This window comes from Lissotriton vulgaris, chromosome 12 (assembly GCF_964263255.1).
Source record: "Lissotriton vulgaris chromosome 12, aLisVul1.2, whole genome shotgun sequence".
Classification (NCBI taxonomy): domain Eukaryota; kingdom Metazoa; phylum Chordata; class Amphibia; order Caudata; family Salamandridae; genus Lissotriton; species Lissotriton vulgaris.
The window spans coordinates 391,839,567-391,866,155 of record NC_141700.1 but is presented as its reverse complement, the minus strand read 5'-3'; the positions used below and the strand labels follow the sequence as shown (position 1 = coordinate 391,866,155).

The 26,589-nt window shown below is 44.3% G+C and overlaps 1 protein-coding gene across 2 annotated transcripts in view; it reads right to left on the bottom strand.

Moving 5' to 3' along the window:
- NOD2 (nucleotide binding oligomerization domain containing 2) overlaps nucleotides 1-26,589 on the bottom strand; it is a 322,787-nt gene that overhangs the window by 112,524 nt on the left and 183,674 nt on the right. For both annotated transcript variants that reach the window (XM_086945155.1, XM_086945154.1), the window contains exon 5: nucleotides 10,502-10,585. In XM_086945155.1, the coding sequence (XP_086801281.1) occupies nucleotides 10,502-10,585 (84 nt within the window). The remainder of the gene's footprint in view (nucleotides 1-10,501; nucleotides 10,586-26,589) is intronic.

Below are 26,589 nucleotides of genomic sequence, written 5' to 3'. Positions count from 1 at the left end.
CCCTGGCAGAATTGCGTTAGTTAGAGCCACTAGGCTGAAGAGAGAAAAAAAAGAAGGGGGTTGTTTGCGGGGCTTAAGCTGTGTGCTGCTGGGCGCCGAACCCCCTGCCTGACGTGCTGGGGGTGGGGGGGGTGATATGCAGGGAGGGAGAGCGATCGATAGATACATTTATCTGCTTAAACTGCCTTTTTATATATGTTTTACTATAATAATGCCAACATTTTCACAATCTCTTTCTCACTCGATCTTGTTCATCTGCGTGCTTCATGGTTGCCATGCCTCACAAGTGTACCCCATAGTTAGTCTATTATGTATTATTAAATGATTACTGGGACACTGCTCGAACGCCCAGATGAGTTATCAAGGGAAGTAGCATAGACAGTGAGGTCAACAGAGCATTGGCAGGTTTAATAAAACAGACCTTTTTCCCGAATGCTGCATACTGTTTAAACTTGTCATGTAAAACAAGGATGGTTCATTAATAATGTTGTTTTCCTTATCAGTTATAAAAAGGGCCTCTTTGATGCGCAGACAGCATTAGCAAAGACAAAATAGACTCTCAAAGAAGAGTGCGTTGAAAAGAAGTCTAAAGATACCGTAAGTGGTTAAAAGACCTGCCGCATAAAATATTGAACAGTAGGTACTTGTGACAGAGGGCCAGTAATTCAATTGGATCTTTAAAAAAAATCATGTGCTTGTAAATATTTATTTGTGAACAAAAAAAACTAAATCCAGCAGCAGGTTACCATGACTACGAAGTAAAATAAATGAGCATACGAGGATGATTAGTACTAGCTCTTTATGATAGTCTAAGGAATCCAAACACTACGTAAAAAACAAAAAGTAAATCAGAAAGTATATTAGCAAATTAAATGATGCAGTGTCACCTAATATCACATCAAAGGGACTGCTTGAAACCCCATTACCCAGACCTAAACAGGACAATGTAAACATCCATGAAATGACATTGATGCCTTGATAAACAGCCCATTAAAGCAAGGGCAAACTGTGAAAAACATGGAAGCCAATCGTTTAAAAGGGCTCACTCAGAGCGCATCCTCTCCCTGAAAATCGATTGCGCTTTTTTTGAAGAACTGATGATTACAGCCAAAGGTAAAAAGAACAACGGACACACGGAGAGCGGGAGGGGGAGTGCGGGGCGGGAACGGACACACGGGTAGCGGGAGGGAGCCTCCCCTAGCCCCAAATAAAACAAAGCGACTCACCTGCACTTCCTCTGAAGCTTGGCAGAAGCACACCATCGGACAGACACTGGGGCGCCATGACAGCGGGAGGGGACTCACCGGTCTCTCCAGTGTTCCGCTGGTTCTCCTCCGGTTGGCGTCGGGCGAGGCTCCTCCTCTCTGGGGCCTCGCGGAAGACGGGGCGGCAGCTGCGGGCTCCTTCTCACGGCCCGAGCAGGAAGGCGGGTGCCGTCAATGGCGGACCAGATTCGGGGGCGTTCCCTTGAATTGGCTTTCGGCTGACGTAGCGTGACGTAGCCAAAAGCCAAAAATTCTCTGGAACGCCCCCGAGTCTGGTCCGGCATTGATGGACAGGCCCGTCTTCCAATGGCTAGCCTCCATTTATGGAGGTAGCCAATGGAAGACGGGGGCCGTTCCTGTCTCCCCTACTATAATCATTACGTTTTCGCCTGCGCGAAAAAGATGCGCAGAGCGCATCTTTCGCCAGGCAAAACCTAAAAAGCATTTACAATGCAATTGTTTTGCCTTTGACAAAGTTAGAGCTATTGGCATTGTCAATGACAAATCTTTTATTTATGTGTTGGTTTTAAAAACAGATAAATTAATGGCATTGTCATTTACAATGCCAATAGCGTAATCTCACGCAAATGGACGATGGTTACAAAAATTTTTGAAAAGTGCTCTATAGAATCAGGAGGAGTCGGGGAGGGATAATGAAGGGAGATAGAGCCAAGAAGGAAAAACAAATTAGGGTGAGAGAGCATTGGAGAGAGTTAACAGTGTGGTGAAGGGAGAGTGAGTGACGGGATGAGAGTATGAGCAGAAGAGAGAGAGGCAGTGAGAGAAGGAGAGTGTGGTGAAAGGGAAGAGTGAGTGACGGGATGAGAGTATGAGCAGAAGAGAGAGAGGCAGTGAGAGAAGGAGAGTGTGGTGAAAGGGAAGAGTGAGTGACGGGATGAGAGTATGAGCAGAAGAGAGAGAGGCAGTGAGAGAAGGAGAGTGTGGTGAAAGGGAAGAGTGAGTGACGGGATGAGAGTATGAGCAGAAGAGAGAGAGGCAGTGAGAGAAGGAGAGTGTGGTGAAAGGGAAGAGTGAGTGACGGGATGAGAGTATGAGCAGAAGAGAGAGAGTCAGTGAGAGAAGGAGAGTGTGGTGAAAGGGAAGAGTGAGTGACGGGATGAGAGTATGAGCAGAAGAGAGAGAGGCAGTGAGAGAAGGAGAGTGTGGTGAAAGGGAAGAGTGAGTGACGGGATGAGAGTATGAGCAGAAGAGAGAGAGGCAGTGAGAGAAGGAGAGTGTGGTGAAAGGGAAGAGTGAGTGACGGGATGAGAGTATGAGCAGAAGAGAGAGAGGCAGTGAGAGAAGGAGAGTGTGGTGAAAGGGAAGAGTGAGTGACGGGATGAGAGTATGAGCAGAAGAGAGAGAGGCAGTGAGAGAAGGAGAGTGTGGTGAAAGGGAAGAGTGAGTGACGGGATGAGAGTATGAGCAGAAGAGAGAGAGGCAGTGAGAGAAGGAGAGTGTGGTGAAAGGGAAGAGTGAGTGACGGGATGAGAGTATGAGCAGAAGAGAGAGAGGCAGTGAGAGAAGGAGAGTGTGGTGAAAGGGAAGAGTGAGTGACGGGATGAGAGTATGAGCAGAAGAGAGAGAGGCAGTGAGAGAAGGAGAGTGTGGTGAAAGGGAAGAGTGAGTGACGGGATGAGAGTATGAGCAGAAGAGAGAGAGGCAGTGAGAGAAGGAGAGTGTGGTGAAAGGGAAGAGTGAGTGACGGGATGAGAGTATGAGCAGAAGAGAGAGAGGCAGTGAGAGAAGGAGAGTGTGGTGAAAGGGAAGAGTGAGTGACGGGGTGAGAGTATGAGCAGAAGAGAGAGAGGCAGTGAGAGAAGGAGAGTGTGGTGAAAGGGAAGAGTGAGTGATGGGATGAAAGTATGAGCAGAAGAGAGAGGCAGTGAGAGAAGGAGAGTGTGGTGAAAGGGAAGAGTGAGTGACGGGCTGCCGAACATCACACGTGGTCCCTCGCCTCATGATTGGTTTCCCTGTGGCTCACATTACCCAGAGCAGGGCTGCTCCCCAGTGTGAGGGATCGCGGATTGCAGTGGTGCTGGGGGTGGGCGTCTGTGGGGCCCCTCCCCGCCTGCTGCCCCCCCCCCCTCCCTGAAGTGTTTGCATCTCAGCTGGAGCCGCAGCTTGTCAAACTTCACTCCCCCTCCCTCCTGCACCCCCGCCCCAGGCCCTCTCAGCTGGCTCTCGACCCCTTCCCGCCCCTGAGGTGCTACTTGTACACACTCACGGGAGCCAGAAAACCCTCCTCTCAGTTCTCCGTTTATTTGTATTTTTTCAGTTTTATATAGCGCGAACTCCGCGGTATTAGAGCGCTCTGTGCATGTGCCTACACAAGGCCAGTGTTTGTTTTAAAGGTAACGGGGAATTTAAATGATGTGCCCAGAATCACGGGCTGTAGAGCCGGCGCCGAGACTCAAGCCTGGCTGGCTCCACAGTTCTCAATATCTCTATCGTAATGCCTCATCTTCTCCAGTTTTGTTCCCGATATTGGTGATAATTCTGGCTTTCAGGATGAGTGCAGATGTGCTACCGTGTGCTTTGTCTGTGACCCGCCCCGCGGCCACCGATCTAAAAACAGAAAGTGCAACACCGGGTCAAGGTACTGCCTGAAAAAACATCTTTAATACTAGTATAAGCATCAGAACATTTAGAGAGCATGATTTGTAACTCGGCATACAAAGATCTCTGCAGCAGGTGCTTTAACCCCATAGGATGTTTTAAAATGTAGACTTTGAAACCAACTAGGCAGAACAGATCTACTGGCATGTTTCTTTTTGCCAATTTCTTTGTGGCAGAGTTAAAAAAATAAAAAATAAACATTTATTAGTGAGGCTCAGATTTTGCGTCCGGTTTGCAATACTTTTGGGGACAACATCCCTGATTCAAAATCTAGTTTGCTAAATCTAATAATGCTCTTAAATGTACTCTTGATAGACCTGCTAAACATTTGTGTTCGGTCTTAATATCGGATGTCACTTCTTTTGATTCGACTTCCTGTGACGTCACTTCTGATGTAACGTTCGATGACACGCTCCATGATGTCATGTTACTTGCATACTACCCACTTGGCTGATCCCTTCACTTTTTGTTTTAGGACTTTTTTATGCCACTTCCAAGTGGTTGCCATATATTTTCACCTAGTCTTGACTTCAGCATACAGCAAGTTGCGTTGTGAGGCTTGTAGTTCTGCCTTTAACCCTGCTGGCAGTGTATACATATTCAAGCATGCCCAGTGATGCTGGCTAAAATGTAAAGGGATAGATCGAGGTTTCACACATGACATGGAATCCCATGACAGCAGCCCCGTGAGATTCGAAATAAACATGTGCAAGCCATGCACATACATGTCGACTTCTCTGCAAATGGTTTGCATGTGTGTGCACCGCAGGGTGCCAGCCTTGAGGTGGCTTCAACTCCGGCTGTTGAGTGGCACCTGCGGGGCTGCAAGCGTCACCTTGATTGAAAGTCTTGTCAGGTGGCTGAGCGATCAGGGAATGGAAAACAGCCTGTTACCTTTGAAGTGAGGCACACTGGATGACTGTGACATTGCGTCGGCTGACATCACTTCCTGTGATATCACTCCGCAGAGCGCTCGGTGTCTACTGTTAATGGTTCTCCCATTGCTTTTATTGGAACTTGTGCCCCAGTGGGTCATAAGTGATTCAGGTAAGGGGGGGGGGGGGTTCACGGGCAGTGCAAAAGCCCCCCCCCCCTCCCCCACCCGGAAGTCACGCCAGGCGCAAGGCGAAAGAGGAGGCAGGAGATGAGGTTTAAGGGGCAGGGAAGGTTACTGCTCCTTTTATACCCCAGTGTGTACCCTTCCTTGGCGGGCACCTTTTTTTTCAGTATGATAGAAAGGGAAGAGGTGTCTGTCCATAAACCAGTGATAGAACAATGTCATCAACAGCCAGGACAGCAAGAGTTAATTTTTTTGACAAGCTTATATAGCGGGTACAACCGTGCGGAAAAAAGAATAATGCCACTGCTGTTCTATTCCCAATTAAGGAGGAGCTCGCTTCATACACAGCGCTTAGAAAAGGCTAGGTGGGAGCAGAGGACGCCAAGGCCACCACGCTTGGTTTTGCCCAGGGCGCTATGGAGGCACAGGTTGGCCCTGCTGCACCGTGCCTCGTGTTCCCAACCTTCATCCTTGCAGGCCCCGTCACGGCCGAACGCGCCCCTCCAGAGGGCACCAAAAAATTCCGAATAGACAGAATGTGTGCGGCGCCTCGCATGAACTAGGGGGAAAAAACAGTGGATACGAACTGTTTACAAAGTCGTCGTCATCCCCCAAACATGGCGTGAAGGCATTTTGCCACCTATTGTCATGTCAGGCAGCTTCCACCTCGCCCTTAGCAGACACCAGCCCTTGCAGCGCGTAATCATTAATCAGCAGCAGTTCAGTGGCTGCTCATCAACGCCCCCCTCCCCCCGTCGTAGCTTCCATAGGACTGCCTGCCCCATGTCAACAGGGGTAACATACAAAAGAGAAGGTCGCTCCCCACCCCGTTACCTAGTTTTAAATGAGTCATCGTATAAACGGCGCATCGCAGAATTCCTGTTACGAGGGGGCTGTTCATGTGCCTTTATCTTCGAAAGATTAATTTAAGTCACGGACTTCAAGGTCATCTACGGACACATCCGAACAGCCGCCCACCAATCCACTGTAGAAATTAAACAGCTGTTTCAATAACAACAGGCAGGAACTTCCTATCCGGATTCTATCAGTGTGAAGGGGTCAGGGTAGTGAGGGCACCGAGCCGAGACGTGGTGGTCACACAGCACTCATTCCAGCGCTCCGAAGAGGGCATCTTGGCTCATCTAATCCCTCGGGCGACGGCGAAAGGGGGAGGAGAGGCGAAGAGGAGACCACGGTGCCGTCAATGCCGGCCCAGATTCGGGGGCGTTCCCGGCTTTCGCCTGACGTCGCGTGACGTCGGCAAAAGCCAAAGAATGTCGGGAACGCCCCCGTGTCTGGTCCGGCATTGACGGACAGGCCCCTCGTCCAATGGCAAGGCTCCGTTTACGGAGCCAGCCAATCAATGACGAGGGCCGACCCAAAGCCACACACACAACTCAAGAGGTTTTTTTGGCACATGCGCAAAGCGCATGGCCAGTCAAAACCTAAAAACCACTCCTGTTTAACATACCGTGATTAATGGGAATGTAGTTTACTGCCTGGTGTTGCTATAGATCTTAAATACAGCTTGTATCTACAACAAGAATCTTTTCAGGCCGTAAAACATTGCAAACAAAGTTTGTAATTGTTCATCCTTTGTGATCGCTTTCTGTAAATCAGCCTTTTGTTGCCCTTAACTACAGTTCATTGCAAAGTGTTCACACCATGTGCAATATGTTTAATGGGTGCTCCAGGAAGGAAATAGCCCTGTTAAGATAAAGACCAGGAATCAAACACTAGGTCAGTTTCCCAGAAAATAATTGCCTCAGAATTCTCTAGGGAACTCTGCCAACTTTCTTAATTATAATCATATTTCATAAAGCTGGATATGGCATAGCACTTCCCAAATCTTGTAAAGCCAGTTGCAATGATGTTTTCACACTTTCTCTATATCCCTCAGAACTGTGATTTCTTAGGGACGTATAGTGTGAGTGCTCATCAATTCTTTAAAGCACTTTAAAATGAACTGCAAGGTCAGCTATCGCAGTGTCCAAGTTAACAGAGCACACTTTAATTTCTCTTAGTGTGGCAACTAATTTAGTAGAGCAGAACATAAAGAGAGGGCATTTGTTATCTGCTTTATGTTGAGCATTGTTTCCTCCCTACATACTAACATGACTGAGCCTGCCCTAAAACACTAATGGTTTGTTGATCAACTGAGCATCTTTAAAACAATTACAGAGGATTTTAGCTTGAACAGATACCAGCAGAATGTGAAAATAAGTCGTCTAAAGCAGGACAAACGAGAGGACACTAGAATATGATGACCAACAGGTAGCCACAAAAACATAATTACACTCTACTCAATACTACATCAATACACCCCACTTAAAACCACTATGCCACATAGCAACAATCTATTTAAATACACACCACATCTTGTCACATAATTCCCATCAGCATAATTTCACTAACAGTACCACGCAGCTCCACGTCACACAATTCATCTCCACACATTTCTATTCACACCACAGACACAATTTGACAACAAACCGCATAATCCAACTCGACACAATTACACAATACATACATCCAATTTACACCACAAAATTCCACATCATGCCACAAAATTCAACAGCATACCACATAATTAAACTTCACTACATACCACGCCACAACGCAACATACTAATACACATAATCACACTCCATGACACTCAATTCCACTCTAAATAAATCCAGTACACTCAATCCCACATAATTATTATCCACATAATTCCACTGTACACCATGCCACATAATTCCACAACAAAATTCACTCCTAGTCAACAAAATAATCACTTTCATTCTCCTCACACATGCCTACAAAGCCCTCTTTGACAAAGGACCAGCATCCCTATTCCCTGCCTCTTATGTAACCACCAGATGCCTCCACTCTGCCCAGCGGACCCTAACCACCGTACCTCGGACCCACAAGACTAGAACCGGAGGAAGATCCTTTTTTTACTTCTCCACCAAGACCTGGAACAACCTGCCTCTCCACTTCAGACAATCCCTGTCCCTGGCCCAATTTTGGAAGGATCTAAAAACCTGACTCTTCGACTGAACCCCAGCGCTCAGATGGATCAGAATACCCCCCTGTCTCTTCTCCCCCCCCCAGCACCTTGAGACCCTCACAGGTGAGTAGCCACACTTTATGAACCCTGCTTGATTGACTCCACACCACACTATTCCATGTCACATAATTCGACAATTAACAATTTCAATCCAACCCACATAATCCAACTTCACACCACACACATCCACTGCATAAACATAAGTAAAAGACACTGGGCCAGATGTAGGTGTCAAAATACCGGTCGGAATCGGCTGAAAATACCGATTTTCGGCCGTTTCCGACCGGTATTTTGACATTGGTATGTAGGGGCACTGAAAACATACAGATTCGGTAATTTTACCGAATCGGTAATTTTACCAAATCGGTAAAATTATTGATTCTGTAAAATTACAGAATCGGTAAATTTTACTGATTCAGTAAATTTACCGATCTGTAAAATGACCGAATCTGTATTTTCGTATGTAGGTAGCACTTCGAACAGTGCTACAGGGCCTTTAGAATTCGTTATTTACCATGTAATACAATTGCATGATAAATAACGAATTCTTGTGTACATGCACACCTGTGCATGTACACCTGTGCCATGTGGCACACAGACATGCCCTAAGGGCATGTCTGTGTGCCACATGGCGCACAAGCCAGTTACAGGGGTGCAACAGGGTGTCAAAGTGACACCCTGTCCCCCTTTGAAATTCGGTATTTTTACCGATTCGGTAAATACCGAATCAGTATTTGCTATTGAATCCTATGGGCTTCAAAGCCCATAGGATTCCCTCTCTTGCTCTGGTTCAAAATCTGTTATGGAATAATGAGTGCTGGCGGGCCACACCTGGAGCCAAATTCAGCATTGAAAATTAAGCAAGTACATATGAGCGCCAATCACACTTTCTACTGGGTTTACTTACGCTATCTTTTTTCTTTAAACTGGTTTTTATTTTGTGATACACTTACCAGCAATATGCAGGACGAGCATATATCTCATATATAAAATACATAATTGTAATTGCAAACATGTGACAGTTGTAAGGAAGAGCATATATTACAATGAAAATGCTAAAAAAGCTGCACATCCCTATTTTTAGGTAAATAAGTAACAGCAATACAGTTATCAATAAGCACAATACCATTAAAGGAGTGAATAAAAAACTGGGCAGCAGTTGGCAGAGCATCACTCCTGACATATCTTCTAACATCAAGGACTGATGTGATTTTACAGTTATATCCATTCCCCCCCCCCTCCCATCTCCTCTAATGGATCCAAGGTCGGCTCCAGGGCGGTGTGACCGGTGCCGCGGCACCGGGTTCTGACCGCTCAGGGGCGCCTGTTTGCTAGTTTATATTGTTTTTAAAAGCACCTGCTTCCGCGTTCCTTGCCTTCAGCAATTTTCAGCCAACAATAAAAATGTCAAGATAACTCCACTGATTAATATACTTCCTAGAGAGAGTCTGGAGTTTTGTCTAGTGGAAGTTCTGATTCATTTTAAGGTAGCACAGAGTGTAAATATGCCTGTTGCAAAGAAAGTGTACTATGCAGATCAAAAAGTGAATATAAGGTAAATAGGCCAGTGGGTTATTGCTTTCCTCAGAGACTTCCTTTTGTTACTTGTAGTTTATAAGTTTACATCATAATATAGAACAGAGAGCTATTAACCGTCATCGACGAGCTGAAATGCAGACTTCAAGTATAGATTAGAGCATATTGATTTTCCCCCAAGTCTTTCATTATCCTCACGTTGCACAAAGGGTTCATTTGGGTGGAAATCAACTCTGATTATCAAAGAGAACCCCCAGCCATGGTGTTACGGTTTAAATTCAGAGTTTGTGCTTCTCCAGACCAAGCCTCCCTAAACTATACTGCCTACCACCACCATACCTATGGATGACATAAATCCTACCCCTTATAGTTCTCTGTGTTATGTAATGTTTCCTATATATTTATTTGCACATCTATGATTGATTGACTCTGTAATGTGTGTGTAATGTAAAGTGCTATGACACCCTTTGCTTGTATGAGTGACACTATAAAACTAATTAAATATGCATCTAAGAGAGAGTAGTTATGGAGACTGTTAAAAGGTGTTGGTGTGGGAATCCGTGGTGGACATGGCCGGACTGGCCATAGTGGGCACTGGGCGTTTCCCCAGTGGGCCGCCAGGGTGGGGGCCGGTTTTGTGCCCCTGGGGGGCCGTTTTGATATTGGGGCCAGCAATATCGGCCCCCTGTAACAAAATCAGCGAAGCCGATTACGGTTCCCAGTCAAGCCCTGGTGGCGGAGGTGGTCAGTGGGGGGGGCCAAAAAATATTGTCTGACCAGGCGCCAACAATGCTAATGGATGTTTGGTATACTTGGTAACGAAATACCGAGGCATTTCCCCTGTATATCCCCTGTAGTGTGCAGTTGAGTGTCATCCTAGGCTGTAGGGGGCAGCTTGCTCACCTTCAAAATACGAAAAGTCTCCTCTCCCAGCAGTAACCAATCCGGTTTCCACATTTTACTTACGCTATCTTCTGAAAGTTCTGCCAGTGAAGAGCTTGATCGAGGAGTCTACCAATCCCTTTATCAGAGATTTTATTGTCCCGCAAGCTAAACACAGGGAAAAAAACATTTTACACCATGATTTGCACGTTATCGCATTGCTGCTTTTATATCAAGGCATCATACTCTTGAAACGTTGTCAATTAAAGCAAGCAGCAATCATCATTAATCTTTTAATGTTTTGGGATTTGTAAAAGAAAGTACCAGCTTATGGAGAGGTTATGCTAATTGCCTCTAGGACACTTTTCTAAGGAACAAAACAGCCAGGGATTTCCTAGTGGCTGCTATCATGCTATCATGCCCTGGACCCCAGAACTGGGTCTGACACTGAGCATGGATCAAAATTACCAATAAAGATTGAACCTAATATCAAAGCTGACACTAAACATCACACTGGCAATGCCCGACCGTAGGCATAGTAAGCAAAATGAGCACAAATACCCTAACAAAAAAGTTCAGAAGGTACCAGCAATTTATTTAATGCCTTAAATCCATAGAAATATCATCCATTGACTAGAATGAACCTATGTATCAGGTGCATTTTGGAACCTTTCATGAAAATATTTGGCACTTTTCATTATCCATTTTTCTCCAAATGCACACTAATCGGTCAGATACAGTAGTGATCTGACAGAGCAAACAGATTATATGAATTCTGATCCATAGACTGAGTTTCTGGTGACGTTAGATAGAGTGACTATTCACAAACATACTGAAGGAAGACGGCCTCACAGTAGAAAGAAATTGGGCTCAACATGCAGATTTTGAAGGTACTTACCAGGTACTATGCTTTGCACACTGTCCTTTTTAGGTCTCGCCTGAGCCAGCACGCATGCGCTACACTGCCAGGCTTCTAAAGACTTCCAACTTGGACCTCATGCTCGTGCGTGTATTTTTTTTGTTGCTCACTCACTATTGGCCTTTGCATGTGTCTTTCTAAGAAAGACAGCAAGCAATTGGCCAATGACAGGTGCATGTCCCGCCTTCTGTCTCCCCTGGCCTAGGGAGATCGGAATCGAACAGCAGCCCCGCACTGTGCCTGCTGCATTCCTTAAATTCTTTGCAGTGCATGCGCGCGCACCACTCGCAGGCTTTTTTTTTTCTTTTCTTCTAGCGTCTTTGCAGCGCGTGCGTGCACACCACTCGCAGGGTCACTGACCCAACATTATCACAGGTTTGAAGCTTGAATGGGGTCAGTCTTATCTGGTGTCTAAAGCCCCCACTCCTCCAAGAGCACAATATGCAAGCCCAGTGCCAATGTAAAGTGCTGCAACACTTGCATCGAACTTGGACACCATTGGATACCTGCCCTCCAGCCTGGCAGGCTCACCGGTAGTTTAATTCCCTTATGCTGTAAACATCTGTTTCATTGCATGCCTTAGGTTTAGATGTTACACTGGAACAGCAATAACATCCTTCTTGGTGCCCACTCAGCCGTGCAGCCCAAACAGAAGCTATTGTGTTCCCTCACGCACAGGCCAAGAGATCCGGCCGAGCAAAAACGCGCACCAGCCAGGGGATTTTACATCGGAGGAGCACTGATGTGGCACCAGGTATGCAGGCACTGCATTGCAGGCGCCGCACCTTCCTCCGACCCGGGAGCTCCCCCTCAAAACAGATGGGGGAGGGGCGCTTCTAGGAGACTCTGCCAGGCTGCACAGGCGTTTATAAGCACTAAGCCTCACAGTGGCTCAAAACAAAAGAACCTCACCGGAAAATAGGAAAGTAACTGATGCCATTTAACAGCAGAACACAAGTATTGGCACACAAGTCTGGCATTGACAAGCCAGCGATTTTTTTGCAAACATTTGCAACAGCCATTCAAAGTTTAAAATTCTGAAAAGTGAAACTGTCCATGAATGTGTTGCATAAACATGCAACATTGACGGAGCCCAAAAATACAGCTAAATTAAAAAAACACACACAAAATGCAAAAGGAGAATAACCAATGAGGCTTGGCACTTAAGTGGACTTTCTTTATCAAGTAGAAATGCATAAGCAGTCTGCCACACACATATGTAAAAGTGTAACTTATTGTAATATGTATATATATCAATGTTTACAAAACCAGAGACAATTCTGTGAATCAGGTGGGTTCTGATTGCTATGTGAAATGATTTCCCTGAAGGACGATTTTTTGTGTATTGTTATATAAGATACACTGCCCTTTGCACCTTGCACTAATATTACATATTTTATCCGAATATGAGAATATAACCCTGTCCAGAATGCACAGAAAGAGTATGGTCAGATGTTTCTTCCATTTATATGGTAAACAGATTATGCAACTGTAATTCACAAACTAATCTGTATTGCTTCTTCGATGTGTTCGTTTTCGTTGGCCCTGATTTGGAGTATAGATGGTATTTATTGCACATTTTAAACAACAATAACACAGGTATTTATTGAGTGAGATAAATACCACCTATCACGAGTTATTGGAGAAGAACATGCAGATTTTGGTGTTTAACGCACCAAACTTCACATGGTACAGTAAACACCGTATGGTTTTTCCCTCATTAAAATACAGCCGGTTTGACCTGCAGAAATGTAAGGAAGGCTGAGCTATTTAACGCATCCGATAATTATCAGATGGGTTAAATACATAACAACTTGTAATTCCAACCTGTGTGTAAAGCAGTGGCGGCTGCTTCGGAACAGAGGTTGTGGGCGGGGGGGATGAAAAAATAAGTAAGATAAACGTACCTTCCCTGCCGCCATCGCACGTCTCTCCTCCGTCCTCTTCTCTCAGCACCGGAAGCACCCAGGCTCCTGGACTCTCCCAGCCAATCATGAGACTGCATGAGCTGCATCGTGATTGGTCTGAGGGGCCTGTTTGGCCGCTCAGGCAGTGGCTGGAAGCCTGGGCAGATTCTCCACCGGGCTGTGAAACACAGCCAGGTGGAGAACATGCTAAGTGCGCATGAATGTTTGGCCAGCCCAAGAGGGCCAGCCAAACAGTCATGTGCACTTAAGGAGTGCAAATCACTCCTCACTCTGCTCTGGCGAGCTCGGCCCAACCCCACACCGACCTGACTCAGAGTCCTGCATAGAAAAATAAAATGATAATAACGTCTTGTTATTATTATTTTATTTTTACTTTTTGTATTGCTAATAGAGCAGTGGGGCGGCTCTCCTCTACCTTAGTGGAGGAGGCGCCACTGATGTAAAGAGGGGGTTTAAGGCCAGATCAGAATTAACCACGCAACTCATAATCAGGCCCTCAGTAGGGCAAATTACTCTAATTGTACAAAGCTGCCAGATCAAGGATGATACAACTCTTTGTTTTGATTCATTTGATTCATGGGCATCCTATCACATCTATTTTTAGTACCAGAGTCCCGATTGTCAGTTGTTTGGTAAGGCTTGATACACTCTTCGTGAACTTTATAGCCTCCAAACATACATAAATGGCTTTATAAATTGCCACTTGTTTCCTTTTCTTTTCAATCCACATATTGTTGATTGATGCCCAACTACACTGTTGCTTATATTCATCACATATGATAATTCTTTACTTCATTACTGATGCAACTATCTGATGTGTATTAATCTATAACAAATTGTCCATTTGTTTCCATAGGTTGTTTAGCATTCATACTTTATTAAGGGCCTTTTTATGAGTTTGGCGGTCCCGTTGACCTCCATATCGGTAGTGGTAGTCTGAGTGTGGAGAGCTCGGGGGTCCGACCACCGTATTATGAGTAGGGTGGATCAACTTTGCAAAGCGTGCTGCTGGACCACCGAGATAGCCAGCAGAATGCCGACAGCCGGGTTCACAATCGGTGAAAGGTAGCCGCCATAGGGCAGTGCAGGGGAGCTACACTGCTATGCGTATTAGGAGTTGCCTGTTCCAAGAGCGGACCACGGCGGTCCAACTGCCTACTTCAAGGTGGTGATGAAGAATTCTTTTTATTTTTTTATCTTCTTTCAGGCAGATTCCAACGTTGATCCCTTTTACCCGGTCCCAACCTTCACAGCAGGATCTTTACTACAAGGATTACGACCCTGTGTGAGGCGGTCTCCAGGTGAGTCCTTTTCGTACCATATACCCATTGCCAGGACTGCCCACATATGGGCCGAACTCTGGTAATAGGTATATGGTATTGTTTCACGTATCATGCATATGTGTGTATCTGACAAATACTCTGTTGAAATGCACACACAGGCATCAATATATTTAGTAATAGTACTCACCACCACTGGTCGCATGGTCGACTCGTAATATGGCGGTCGTTGGACCACCAGCGCCGTGGGCTGCTGGCGGGGGCTGATGTGGTCCCCAGGAGGTTGGACCGCCAAACTCTAAATAAGGCCCTAAGCCTTTGTGAGATTTTTCGATTCATTGGCCTCTAAAAATTCTGTTTTGAGTCTAATTCTAATTATGTTTCCTTTTCTGTGGTTCATACAATCAACCTATACAAAGAAACCACACTGTAACTTATATTGTACTGTTTTTTTTAATTAAAGAAGATAACCTTCTAGACTCCCATTCAACTTAACACCAGGGAACCAGCTTTGATTAATTTCTTGGTGAAAGCAAATTGGTCCTCTGGAAATTGTAAGGGGAGCAGAGTCAAGACTGATTTGTATATGGCTGGGTCCAAACTGGGGTAGGGTGGTGAGCAAAAAAAATTGATTAAACCCAGGTCTGTGACTGGGGGTGAATGTTTGATTTTTTTCAGCATTCCGTCCATATTCTTGTCTTTTTACTTTTAGAAAGTTGCCTTTTTTTACTTTGGTCATTTGGTGCTTCCTGCCTGTGGGAAACAGCGTTTACAGCACATGCAATTACACCTCGATTGTTACAATGACTGCGTTGTTACAACACAAGCCATTAAATTGCAAGTCATTTGCTCAGCATTCTGTCCATCATCTGTTCTTTTTACTTTTGTTGCCCTAAGTTGGAAGGGTATGCCCAGGCGGGGGTTCCGTGCTCCCTGTGCCACTGGATTCATGCAAGCCTGGCTGATGAGGGTTGATACTCCGATACTGGTCCCAGGGTACTTGTTTCTGGCCTAGGGAGGACCTTTCCTGGCAGTTCAAGCTGGATTCTTCCCATGGAGAGCAGGGTCAAGACTGATTTGCATAAGGCAGGGTCCAAACTGGGGTGGAGTGGTGAGCAAAAAAATGATGGATTAAACCCAGATCTGTGGCTCGGGTGGATTGTTTGATTTGTGCAACATTCTGTCCATAGTTTGTTCTTTTTGCTTTTGTTGCCTTAAGTGGGAAGGTTATGCCCAGACGTGGGTTCTGTGCTTACTGTGCCACTGGATTCAAGCTCGCCGTGAGCGTGTATAGAGCCATAACATGGAACATCCTTAACAAACCACTCCAAAAAGGGTCATAAAGACAGATTAGCAAGAATGATCAAATTTCAAAAGTTTGTCAAGAACTCATCTGTTATACATAGTATAAATTGTCTTTTTTCTTTCCTACATATAGGAGTCACCTTATACAGGTTTTAATCTTTGGTTGGTGTCCCAGTGGTTCTAGTGCTGGTGGCTCTGAGACACCAATCAAACATACAACTTGTATACTTTTGATCATTTGAAAGTTGAATGTATATTACTTATGTCCTGCATGTTTATTGATTATCCAGGAGAATAAGGGAAAAAGAACAACCTAAAGTATAAATAGAACATATTTCATATACTGTTGACTATATTTTATAGCTGGAATTGGAGGCTGGATTTCTTCTTTGTTTTTCAAGATAGTGGGTGAGGCCTATGCTCCCAAACGTCGGTAGTGTGCAGCACTTGCCTTCCTGTAGCTGGAAGGAGGAGACTCAGATAAGCAAACAGAGATAGGGCTGCTTTAAAAATTATATGAGCCTTTTGGATAAAGAGGAGCTGATGATTAGTGTTCCTGAGCACTACCACTAGATGAGTCATATGGTTGAGAGATGGGAATGCAGACTATGTGATGAAAGCCCTTCAGTTGACTGATAATATCCAGATGCAGAATTTCCATACCTCTTTTGTGCCTCTGCTGTGGGTGGTCCAGGACAGAGACAGCCTCAGTGCTACCTATGATGAGAAACCTTATTCTACAAAAAGGCTATATTTGCAGAACAACCTGGAAAGAACAACTAAAACAAGTACTACCCCATCCAATGTCTAGATATGGTGTCACGAATTGGAGCCAAATCACCACACTTTGTTCCAGGTCCAATTCCTTTAAGGCCAAGTAAGCGAGTGCCTGCAGATAACTCAAAGGACGGCTCTTCAACCAGGACTATTGGCCGCTTGACAGCCAGTCTCTCAGAGTTGCAGGAACATCACCTCAAGTATGGATTTCCTGCCGGAGCAACTGTGAACCTGTACTGAGGTGGCTGGCTTCCTTTCTGCCAGCTGAGAGGAAGAAACCTGCTTGACCCTGGATGAGAGAGTGTCCAGGAAACTGCAAGGTCCAGTGCATCCCTTGTGGGGTGGTGGGGCCCCCACAACATATCATGCTGCACTAGAGCAGTTTGGGAGGGGCAATTGTGACTGTGCACCCCTAGACTTTCACTCAAGTTCCTGGATGGAACTGCCACACCACGATTGTGTGATTGCCAAAGGAACATCAAGGCTGTAATTGCATTAACACAGACGTACCAGTTGGGACTGAAACTGCTGAGAACTAACCAGACTGCACCTTCCTTCAGTTACAAATTGTTATGATACCGATCATCCAACCTGCGAGTTGTACCTTCTCTTGTAGAGCCGCTTCATCAGATTGACTGAGGACAGATCCCCAGAGAAGCTAGGCAGATGTGCTACTGAATAATGCCTGAACCCGGCTCCGCTAAACACAGGCACAGACTTGCCAGTTCTCCATGGCTCTTTTGAGGGCATGGGTGAGCCACTCTGGGGTGCGTGGCCACAGCAAATGGACCTGTGAGAACTCACCTCACTTGTGAAGGGGTTAAAGCAGAGTGCATTTTTAAACTGTGGGTAACCAAAACACTCCTGAGCTTGAATCAGCCCTTAGAGTCAGTGAGAAGCCAGAACTTATGGAGATAGCCTGGGAGTGAACAGAGATGGAGTTGGTGGGTATAGCACATACATGAGAAAGTGCACGGAGTCACAGACTTGAGTATTCATAGAAGTGTTGATTTTAGTACAACTGTGTTAATAAAGTACTTTCCTTCTTTCAAAAATAAGCAATAGGCTGGACATTCATTTTATTGTCGAGCTCTCAGCTCGAGCAAAGCCACACTATTTTCCTGCGAAGGCTGTGACTGGTCCCCGATGCTACCCTGAAATTGAAGTGTGGAAGGGATTGGTCTTAGCTCAGTTGGCAGAGCCATAGTTGGATGGGCCCGAGGACACCAGTGGCAATCAATCTCAACCCCAACGGTTCAACCACACTAGCCTCTGACCGCCCCATGGCCATAAAACACGGTATGACAGATAGGATTATATAAACAAAAAGAATTGTCAGCTGAGCAATTAAGCATACTTGTTACATAGTTTAACTTGTTTAAGGTCACAAAAAAACTGTATTAAAAAAACGAAAAATATCTATACTTTAATTTAATAGAACATGTTATTTTTTTGCAAAATATTCAGAAAAGTTTGTGTGGTCAGAGGCATGTTCTTACATGGCTATTTAAATCTGTGCCAAAGCAAATTTTAGCACGAAGATTCAAAACTTGTAAACATGTAGATTTGCTGGCATGGCAATATTCTTTCCACAATTCAATTACAGGACCGGAGGCTTCGTATTATGCTTCTCTTTCTATTTATTGCCACTCACAGCAGCCAATGAAAACGTTTTTGTATTTTAAAACCAACTACACATCCCATGATGCTTTAGTCATATGTCACTTCCTGTATGACCCTATAAAAGCCACCATAACTAGTCCATGAGCCTCTTTCTTTGCTGTTCCCGCAGGAAGTTAAGTGTATTTCTCTGTCATTTGGCATTTTGATTAAGATATGTGAATTGTTATATCTCGATTAGGCATGCGCCGCTCTTTAATTGATTGAATGCAACTATTGTGTTGTGTTTGCTTTGCTTTGCTTACTCTGTATTCTGGTATTGATTTTATTGACTGTACTCTACATTGTTATATCAGCGCGAACCTCGCGCTAGTTTTCCCGAAGTGCCTCCGCACTCCAGCTGCCATCGGGAGTATGTGGTTTCATGGCTTCTAAAGCATCTTTGAATTTCCTGCCAAAGCGGGACTACAGTTAGCGATTACGGTCGCTCGCGCGGCTTTCTTCATACTCCCGCTGGGGCGCTGCTTGGTACCGGGCTGCCTATGGCGGTGGATTGCATGAGTATTAACATGCGCAGAGTCTCCCCTCATAAGCCGAACGCGCGAGGAGCTTTCCCTTTGGTTTTTCTTTCGTTTCTTTAGGTTGCGACGTGCGTAGCCCAATTGGACTATTTTCTAGTAGGGTTTGGGCTACGCACGCCGCTACTGCCTGTTTTTCATTATAATTTGCTTATTCTCCCTCAATCCCCACCGAGCAACACCTGTTACGCCTGGCTGGCAGGCAGAACGTTCTGGGCCTCGAGGGTGCACACCTCCTTTACAGAATGTTGCTGTTTGGCTCCAATTACGCCCTGGGGGCTGTAAGAACAGTGCTCCAGCTTATGCTGAGGAGCTAGGTACCTTTGCTTGACTATTTGTGCTATGGGTTGGCTCCCCCCTCTTACTCCCCTCAGTGTCTCACCTCATGAGAAAATATATATACAAATTTTGACCCCCAATGGAGGATTGGGTCACTTATGAAGAGGATGATAACTTATATGAGGAAGTGGCAACCCCTTCCCTAGAAGACAACATTGTTGAGGCCCTAAAAGCCTCGGACCAGGAGTCGGTCAACAAGGCCCTTGAGAAAGCAGTTCCTGTGACTGTGCAGCAAGCACTAGCTACGGCATTGAAACCAATAACGAAACAGCTAGAAAAATTTGCAGAACGTCATGGTTTCACTGCTCCGGCAGAACCTCCCAAAGACGTCTCGACTTTAGAGCCCCAATCTAAATCCTGGCCTTATTCTTCCACCCTCTACTCACTACCTGCCCCAGACACCGGCAGATCCAAGATCCCAGACACTGATACAGACACAGATACCACAGGAACAGTCACCCCGGACGAGTCTACCCCAAGAAGAGGGCCAAGAAGTCAAAAAATGTGAAAACACCTCAAGTCATCTACACTCCCTTCAATTTTAACCCAGCTGATATAGTTCACCCCAATTCGTCTGACTGGTTACCCGCCCCGAGGTTGCGGCATATTTGCCTGACAATCTTCGCCAAAGTTTTGACAAGGAGGTGCGGAACAGACTCCCCTTAGAGTGTCCCAGTCTGGATATTTCTGATAAGGTGGCAGAAACCCCAGATATAGGCTCTAGTCTTTTAACCTTCTTGAAAAAGTTTGCCAAAGATCCCAAGAAGGGTATTGATTGCGCCTGGCGAGGGTGCCAGGACAAGCTCATAGATGTAGTGGGTCCTCGGGCAAAGATCTTAGAAATGGCCTTAGAGGCGCAAGAATCCAGTACGGCAGTGGATCTCCATGTCCTGGCTGGGTGGACACAGAGATCCATATGCCTTTTGGGTAACGCTAACTGCGACATCTCCACGGAGCGGTGCAAATCACTCCTTATGTGCATGGACTCCAATCTCACAGAATTGGCTGCAGTGGAGCCAGGGCCCATTGGGGGACGGTAACCTGTTCGGGGAACGTTTCGTCAAAGACATGGCCAAGTATGTGGGCACCTTCACGACTCTTGACAAAGCACAGTCGGGTATCAAAATAGTCTTTCAGGCTGGTGTTTTCAACAGGGCCGGACGAGGCAGAGGACGCATGTTTGGCCGTCAATTCTCCCAAGGTACTCAGAGAGGAGACTTCAGTTGAGGCAGAGGAGAGTGAGACTCCACCCATGTGGGAACCTTCTACCCCACCAGACAACGCTTCAACAAGAGGAGTTTCAACAGAGGAGCATATCGTGGGGGTATCCAAGCCCCTGAGTCCTCAGTTAAGAGCTCCAGACAAATTTCTACTACCCTTGGGGGGTCGTACTCAGTTTTCAATCACAATTAGGTTCAACTATCTCAGGATGCTTGGATATTGCAGACAATTCAGGGTTCATCTATATTTCTTTCAGGTCCCTTATCAGGACAGACACCCCAGGCAGCTTTCTTTTTCCCAACAAGAGTGCAATTTTATAGATTCCGAGCTGGAAGAATTGCTGCAGAAACACGCAATAGTGTATTGCGACAAGGGCCCTGGTGGTTTTTGCAGCCATATTTTTCTGGTACAGGAGAAAGGCGGAGGTTACAGGTTGGTACTCAATTTAAAGGAGTTCAACAATTATATGACTTACAAACATTTCAAGATGGAGGGCACCCATCTGTTGGTGGATCTCCTGAAACAGGGGGACTGGATGTTCCGTCTAGACCTGAAGGACGTCTATCTGTCCATTCCCATCTTTCCTCCCCTGAGCCGGTTCCTGCTATTTCAATGGCGGAACCGATGGTTTGAATATTTGGTCCTTCCTTTCGAACTCTCCTCAGCGCTGTGGTGCTTCACCAAGGTGATGAAACCAGTGACAGCATACCTCAGAGAACAGGGACTTCGCATGATAATCTACCTGGATGACATACTAATTATGGCGCAATCTCCAGCCTTGGCGGTTCAACATTTGCGCATGACTATTGCTACGTTACAAAATCTGGGGTTCGTGATCAACGAATCCAAAACGGTTCTGTTTCCTTCCCAGATGATAGATTTTCTAGTCTTTGTCATTAATTCTCAAACTGATCAGTTGAGTCTTCCCCGCACCAAACTTCGGGATATCAAAAAGGAGTTCTGCTCCCTGCTATCCAAAAAGATGGTCTCACTGAGGGTGATTGCCAGAATAGTGGGTCTTCTGGCATCCGCCATTCAGGTGATTTTTCCAGGGCCCCTCCCTTATCGAGCCCTTTAAAGGTTAAATATTCGGATCTATGACAGAATTTCGACAGACAGAATTTCGACCTACACAAATATCGGCGTAATTATATCGATAGCAAAAATATCGACGCCCTATGTACAACATGGTAAGTACCAAAATATCGAAAAATTAATATCGATGTAAAAAATATCGTTGTTAAATATATCGATTTTTTTTACATTTAAAATAACATAAAAAAACTGTAAATAATACATAATAATTACTTAAACATATTTAAATATATGTAATAATTGCTAAAAAAAATAATAATACATATTTAATAAAAAAAAATAATAATAAATAATATATAATATATAATTACTTAACAATAATTACTATTCCCACTCCAGTGGGTGCAACAGTAGGGAAAACTGACCCTGAACACTAAAAATACCCCTTTACCCAAAAACCTAAAACTGACCCTGAACCCTAAAAATACCCCTTTACCCATAAACTGAAAACTGACCCTGAACCCTAAAAATACCCCTTTACCAAAGAACTGAAAACTGACCCTGAACCCAAAAAATACCCATTTACCCAAAAACTGAAAACTGACCCTGAACCCTAAAAATACCCCTTTACCCAAAAACTGAAAACTGACCCTGAACCCTAAAAATACCCCTTTACCCATAAACTGAAAACTGACCCTGAACCCTAAAAATACCCCTTTACCAAAGAACTGAAAACTGACCCTGAACCCAAAAAATACCCATTTACCCAAAAACTGAAAACTGACCCTGAACCCTAAAAATACCCCTTTACCCAAAAACTGAAAACTGACCCTGAACCCTAAAAATACCCCTTTACCAAAGAACTGAAAACTGACCCTGAACTCAAAAAATACCCCTTTACCCAAAAACTGAAAACTGACCCTGAACCCTAAAAATACCCCTTTACCCATAAACTGAAAACTGACCCTGAACCCTAAAAATACCCCTTTACCAAAGAACTGAAAACTGACCCTGAACTCAAAAAATACCCCTTTACCCAAAAACTGAAAACTGACCCTGAACCCTAAAAATACCCCTTTACCCAAAAACTGAAAACTGACCCTAAACCCTAAAAATACCCCTTTACCCATAAACTGAAAACTGACCCTGAACCCTAAAAATACCCCTTTAGCAAAGAACTGAAAACTGACCCTGAACCCTAAAAATACACCTTTACCCATAAACTGAAAACTGACCCTGAACCCTAAAAATACCCCTTTACCAAAGAACTGAAAACTGACCCTGAACTCAAAAAATACCCCTTTACCCAAAAACTGAACACTGACCCTGAACCCTAAAAATACCCCTTTACCCAAAAACTGAAAACTGACCCTGAACCCTAAAAATACCCCTTTACCCATAAACTGAAAACTGACCCTGAACCCTAAAAATACCCCTTTAGCAAAGAACTGAAAACTGACCCTGAACCCTAAAAATACCCCTTTACCAAAGAACTGAAAACTGACCCTGAACCCTAAAAATACCCCTTTACCAAAGAACTGAAAACTGACCCTGAACCCAAAAAATACCCCTTTACCCAAAAACTGAAAACTGACCCTGAACCCTAAAAAAAACCCCTTTACCCAAAAACTGAAAACTGACCCTGAACCCTAAAAATACCCCTTTACCCAAAATTAATTAATATTACAAAAACATTACTTCCCACCCTATTCCCCTATAAACCCACAACCCGCTCCAGTAGTAAAACATATAATTTAGTTAAAAATACACATAAATTATCAATTAATTAATCAATTAATCAATTAAAATAAATAATTGCCAATTAATATTTAATTGCAAAATAAATTAATCATTGAAAAATAATTATTTAATTACAAATAAATTACTTCCCACCCTATTCCCCTATAAACCCACAACCCGCTGTGGTAGTAAAACATAATTTAGTTAAAAATATACATAAATTATCAATTAATTAATCAATTAATCAATTAAAATAAATAATTGCCAATTAATATTTAATTGCAAAATAAATTAATCATTGAAAAATAATTATTTAATTACAAATAAATTACTTCCCACCCTATTCCCCTATAAACCCACAACCCGCTGTGGTAGTAAAACATATTATTTACTCTTATATATTTTTAAATTATAAAAACATATTAAACAAATATTATAACAATTAATTTAAATACTTAACTTATATTTCTAACACATATTAGTAAATCGAAATTACTTACATCGATATATATGCTATCGATATTAGTAATGTCGATATATATGCTATCGATATTAGTAATTTCGATATTACTTACCTTAGGGTCGATATTCTGGCCATCGATATTCTGGACATCGATATTCTGTCCCATCGATATTAGCAACTCGATATTAGTGTAGGTCGAAATTAAGAACTCGATATTTTGACTGTTTACCTAAATATTCATCATATGCAGAAGGGCCTCTCTTAAACAGACCTAGTCCCTCTTTCCTCTGAGGTATGGGAGGAGATCCAGTGGTCGCTTGGCCACATGGAGGCGAGGAACGGCAGAGCTATTTTCAGCTCCCTTCCGGAGGTTGTCATAGAGTCCGGCGCCAGCCGCTGGGGGTCTCGTTGCGGAAATATTTCTACAGGAGGGCGTTGCTCCCTACGCGAACTAGATCTCCACATCAATTGTCTAGAACTTCTAGCAGGGTCGTTTGCGATCGGGACACTGTCACCCAAACGGGTCTCGTGTTGCATCCTCTTGCGGATGGACAACATCTCAGCGGTTCAGTATATCAACAAGCTGGGAGGCACGAGGTCCTCCATTCTAGTAGAGATAGCAAAGGACTTTTGGCATTACTGCCTGAGTCACCAGATCTCGGTCATAGCTGAGTACTTTCCGGGTCAGTCGAACGTAGTGGCGGACTGGAACTCCCGGCATCTCAAGGATTACAGCGATTGGGAACTCCAGCCCGAGATAGTCCAGTGGCTACAGGCGGTCTGGGGAAATTGCGAGATCGACCTGTTTGCCTCCAGATTGAATCATCAAATGACCAAGTTTTGCAGCTGGAGGCCGGATCTGTTGGCTCTGGTGACAGATGCCTTCTCCCAGGACTGGTCCCTGAACCTGAATTATGCCTTTCTCCCCTTCATTCTGATTCCCTGGGTGTTCATGTAGATAATGCGCCAGGGGGTGGAGGTGATCTTAGTGACTCCACTGTGGAAGTCGCAGACTTGGTTCCCAATATTGTTGAAGGTGAGCTGTGACTCCCCCAGGATTATTCTGTGGTCCTCAACAATGCTCCAGGGCCCTCATGGAGAGATGCAGTTGTCCCTGATGGCCAGGAGACTTTCTGGGAACGTAGGCAAATGCCAAGATTTTCAGAACGAGCTTCAGCCTTTATCAACCAAGAAAAGATATCCTTCAACCTGGAAGGGTTGGTTTCTTTGGTGCGTGAAACAGCATGTGGATCCCGTGTGGGGCAGATTTACCCTATGTTGTAAACTTTTTGTCATAAAAGGCTTCTGAAGGTCTGGCATACCGGTCTATCAACAATTTCCGTTCGGCCATTTTGGCTGGTCATTCCCAGATTGAGAGCGAACCAGTAGGGATGCTTCCACTAGTATGCAAACTATTGAAAGGTATTAGAGCAGCAAATCCTCCCAAGCCGAAATATTCTTCCTTGTGGGACGTCTCTCTAGTTCTTTCCTTATTCAATCAATGGCTGCACAATAATTTGTTAACTAGGAAGCAACTTTCCTCCAAACTAGCCATGCTGTTATGTCTCTCTGCATGTAGATGCTCTTCCGATGTTAAAGCTCTAGACATTACAGGCAGAGTATTTACTCCTGAGGGGGTTTCTTTTAACATTACTTCTAGAACTAAAACAATGTCAAGTAGTGTGGAATATCATGCCTTTCCTGGTATCTCGAAACTCTGTGTAGTTCTTTTTTTTTTTCCAAAAGCTTTATTCGATCATTTGAAAAAAACAATCATAAAAGCACACAAGAAAATACATCATATTACATAACAACTATAAAATTGAAGGATAAAAAATTCATCACAATCACAAGGAAAGGAGAGGTAACAAAGGGGAAAATAGCAGCTAATTTTACGAAAAATGATACATTCACAGTTGGGTTATAAAGTCCATACTTTTCCTAGCGGACACGGATTTCAGAATAAAAGTCGCTGTAAAAAAACACACATCCGGTACATCAAGTGTAAATAAAAACCTCATGGCAGTTTTAACAGTTGACACAGAATATTTTTTAAAAAGCGGTTTAAGGTAGGCAATACGGAGATACAGATACAAAGGACAAATAAGCAAAAAGTGCACAGTGCTCTGCTTCGAAGTCCCGTCACATGGACATGGGATTGACGTATGCTTTTTTGTCAGGGGAAAAGCCACCAGATTATGGACAATACCTAATCTTAGTCTGGTAAGGACAAACTGGTGAGATTGCTTAGTGACCACTTTTAAAAACTTTGAAAAGCCATAGCATGCCAGGTTATTTGAACAATAAAATTGGTGTGTTACAAACAGACAGCTGGGTTCACTACGCAATTTTGCTTTAACCCCTAGGTAAACATGTTTAAGCTCCTGTTTTGAAATATCAGTGGCGCAAGCTGGGTCCGCAAAAACATCCATATCAAACAAGTCCCTATATGATGTTATAACGTATTTAAGCCATGGGATCAGACTATATTTATCCAGGCGGAGGCAATCGTTAATGATTCTCCTAGTGAAACCAGTTTCATCCTTTGCCCAGATAGATCTCCAGGCCAATAATGGTCTCAATCCTATTAGATCAGTCAAAAATTCCAACCCAACCTCTTGATGAAACAGCTCATTAGAGGCTGAGGTTGGGAGACAGAGAAGCCTCTTTAAAAAATCATTTTCCGCCACTTGCAGATCCCCATGGCGAAAGTGTCCCCAGACACCCGAACCATAGAGTGCCACTGGGGCACATCTATGTCGGTATACATACATGTCATAAATACAACGACTTCCTATTTTAGAGGCGAATTTAAAAACACCTGAAGCACCCTTGCCCATCTTAGCCTTAATATTAAGTATCTCCTGTGCCCACGTGCCATTATTACTAAAAGTAATGCCTAAGTAACAGAATTTGTCCACCACTTCGATTTTTTGATCCTCAAACTGGAATGATCTTAACTTCCTT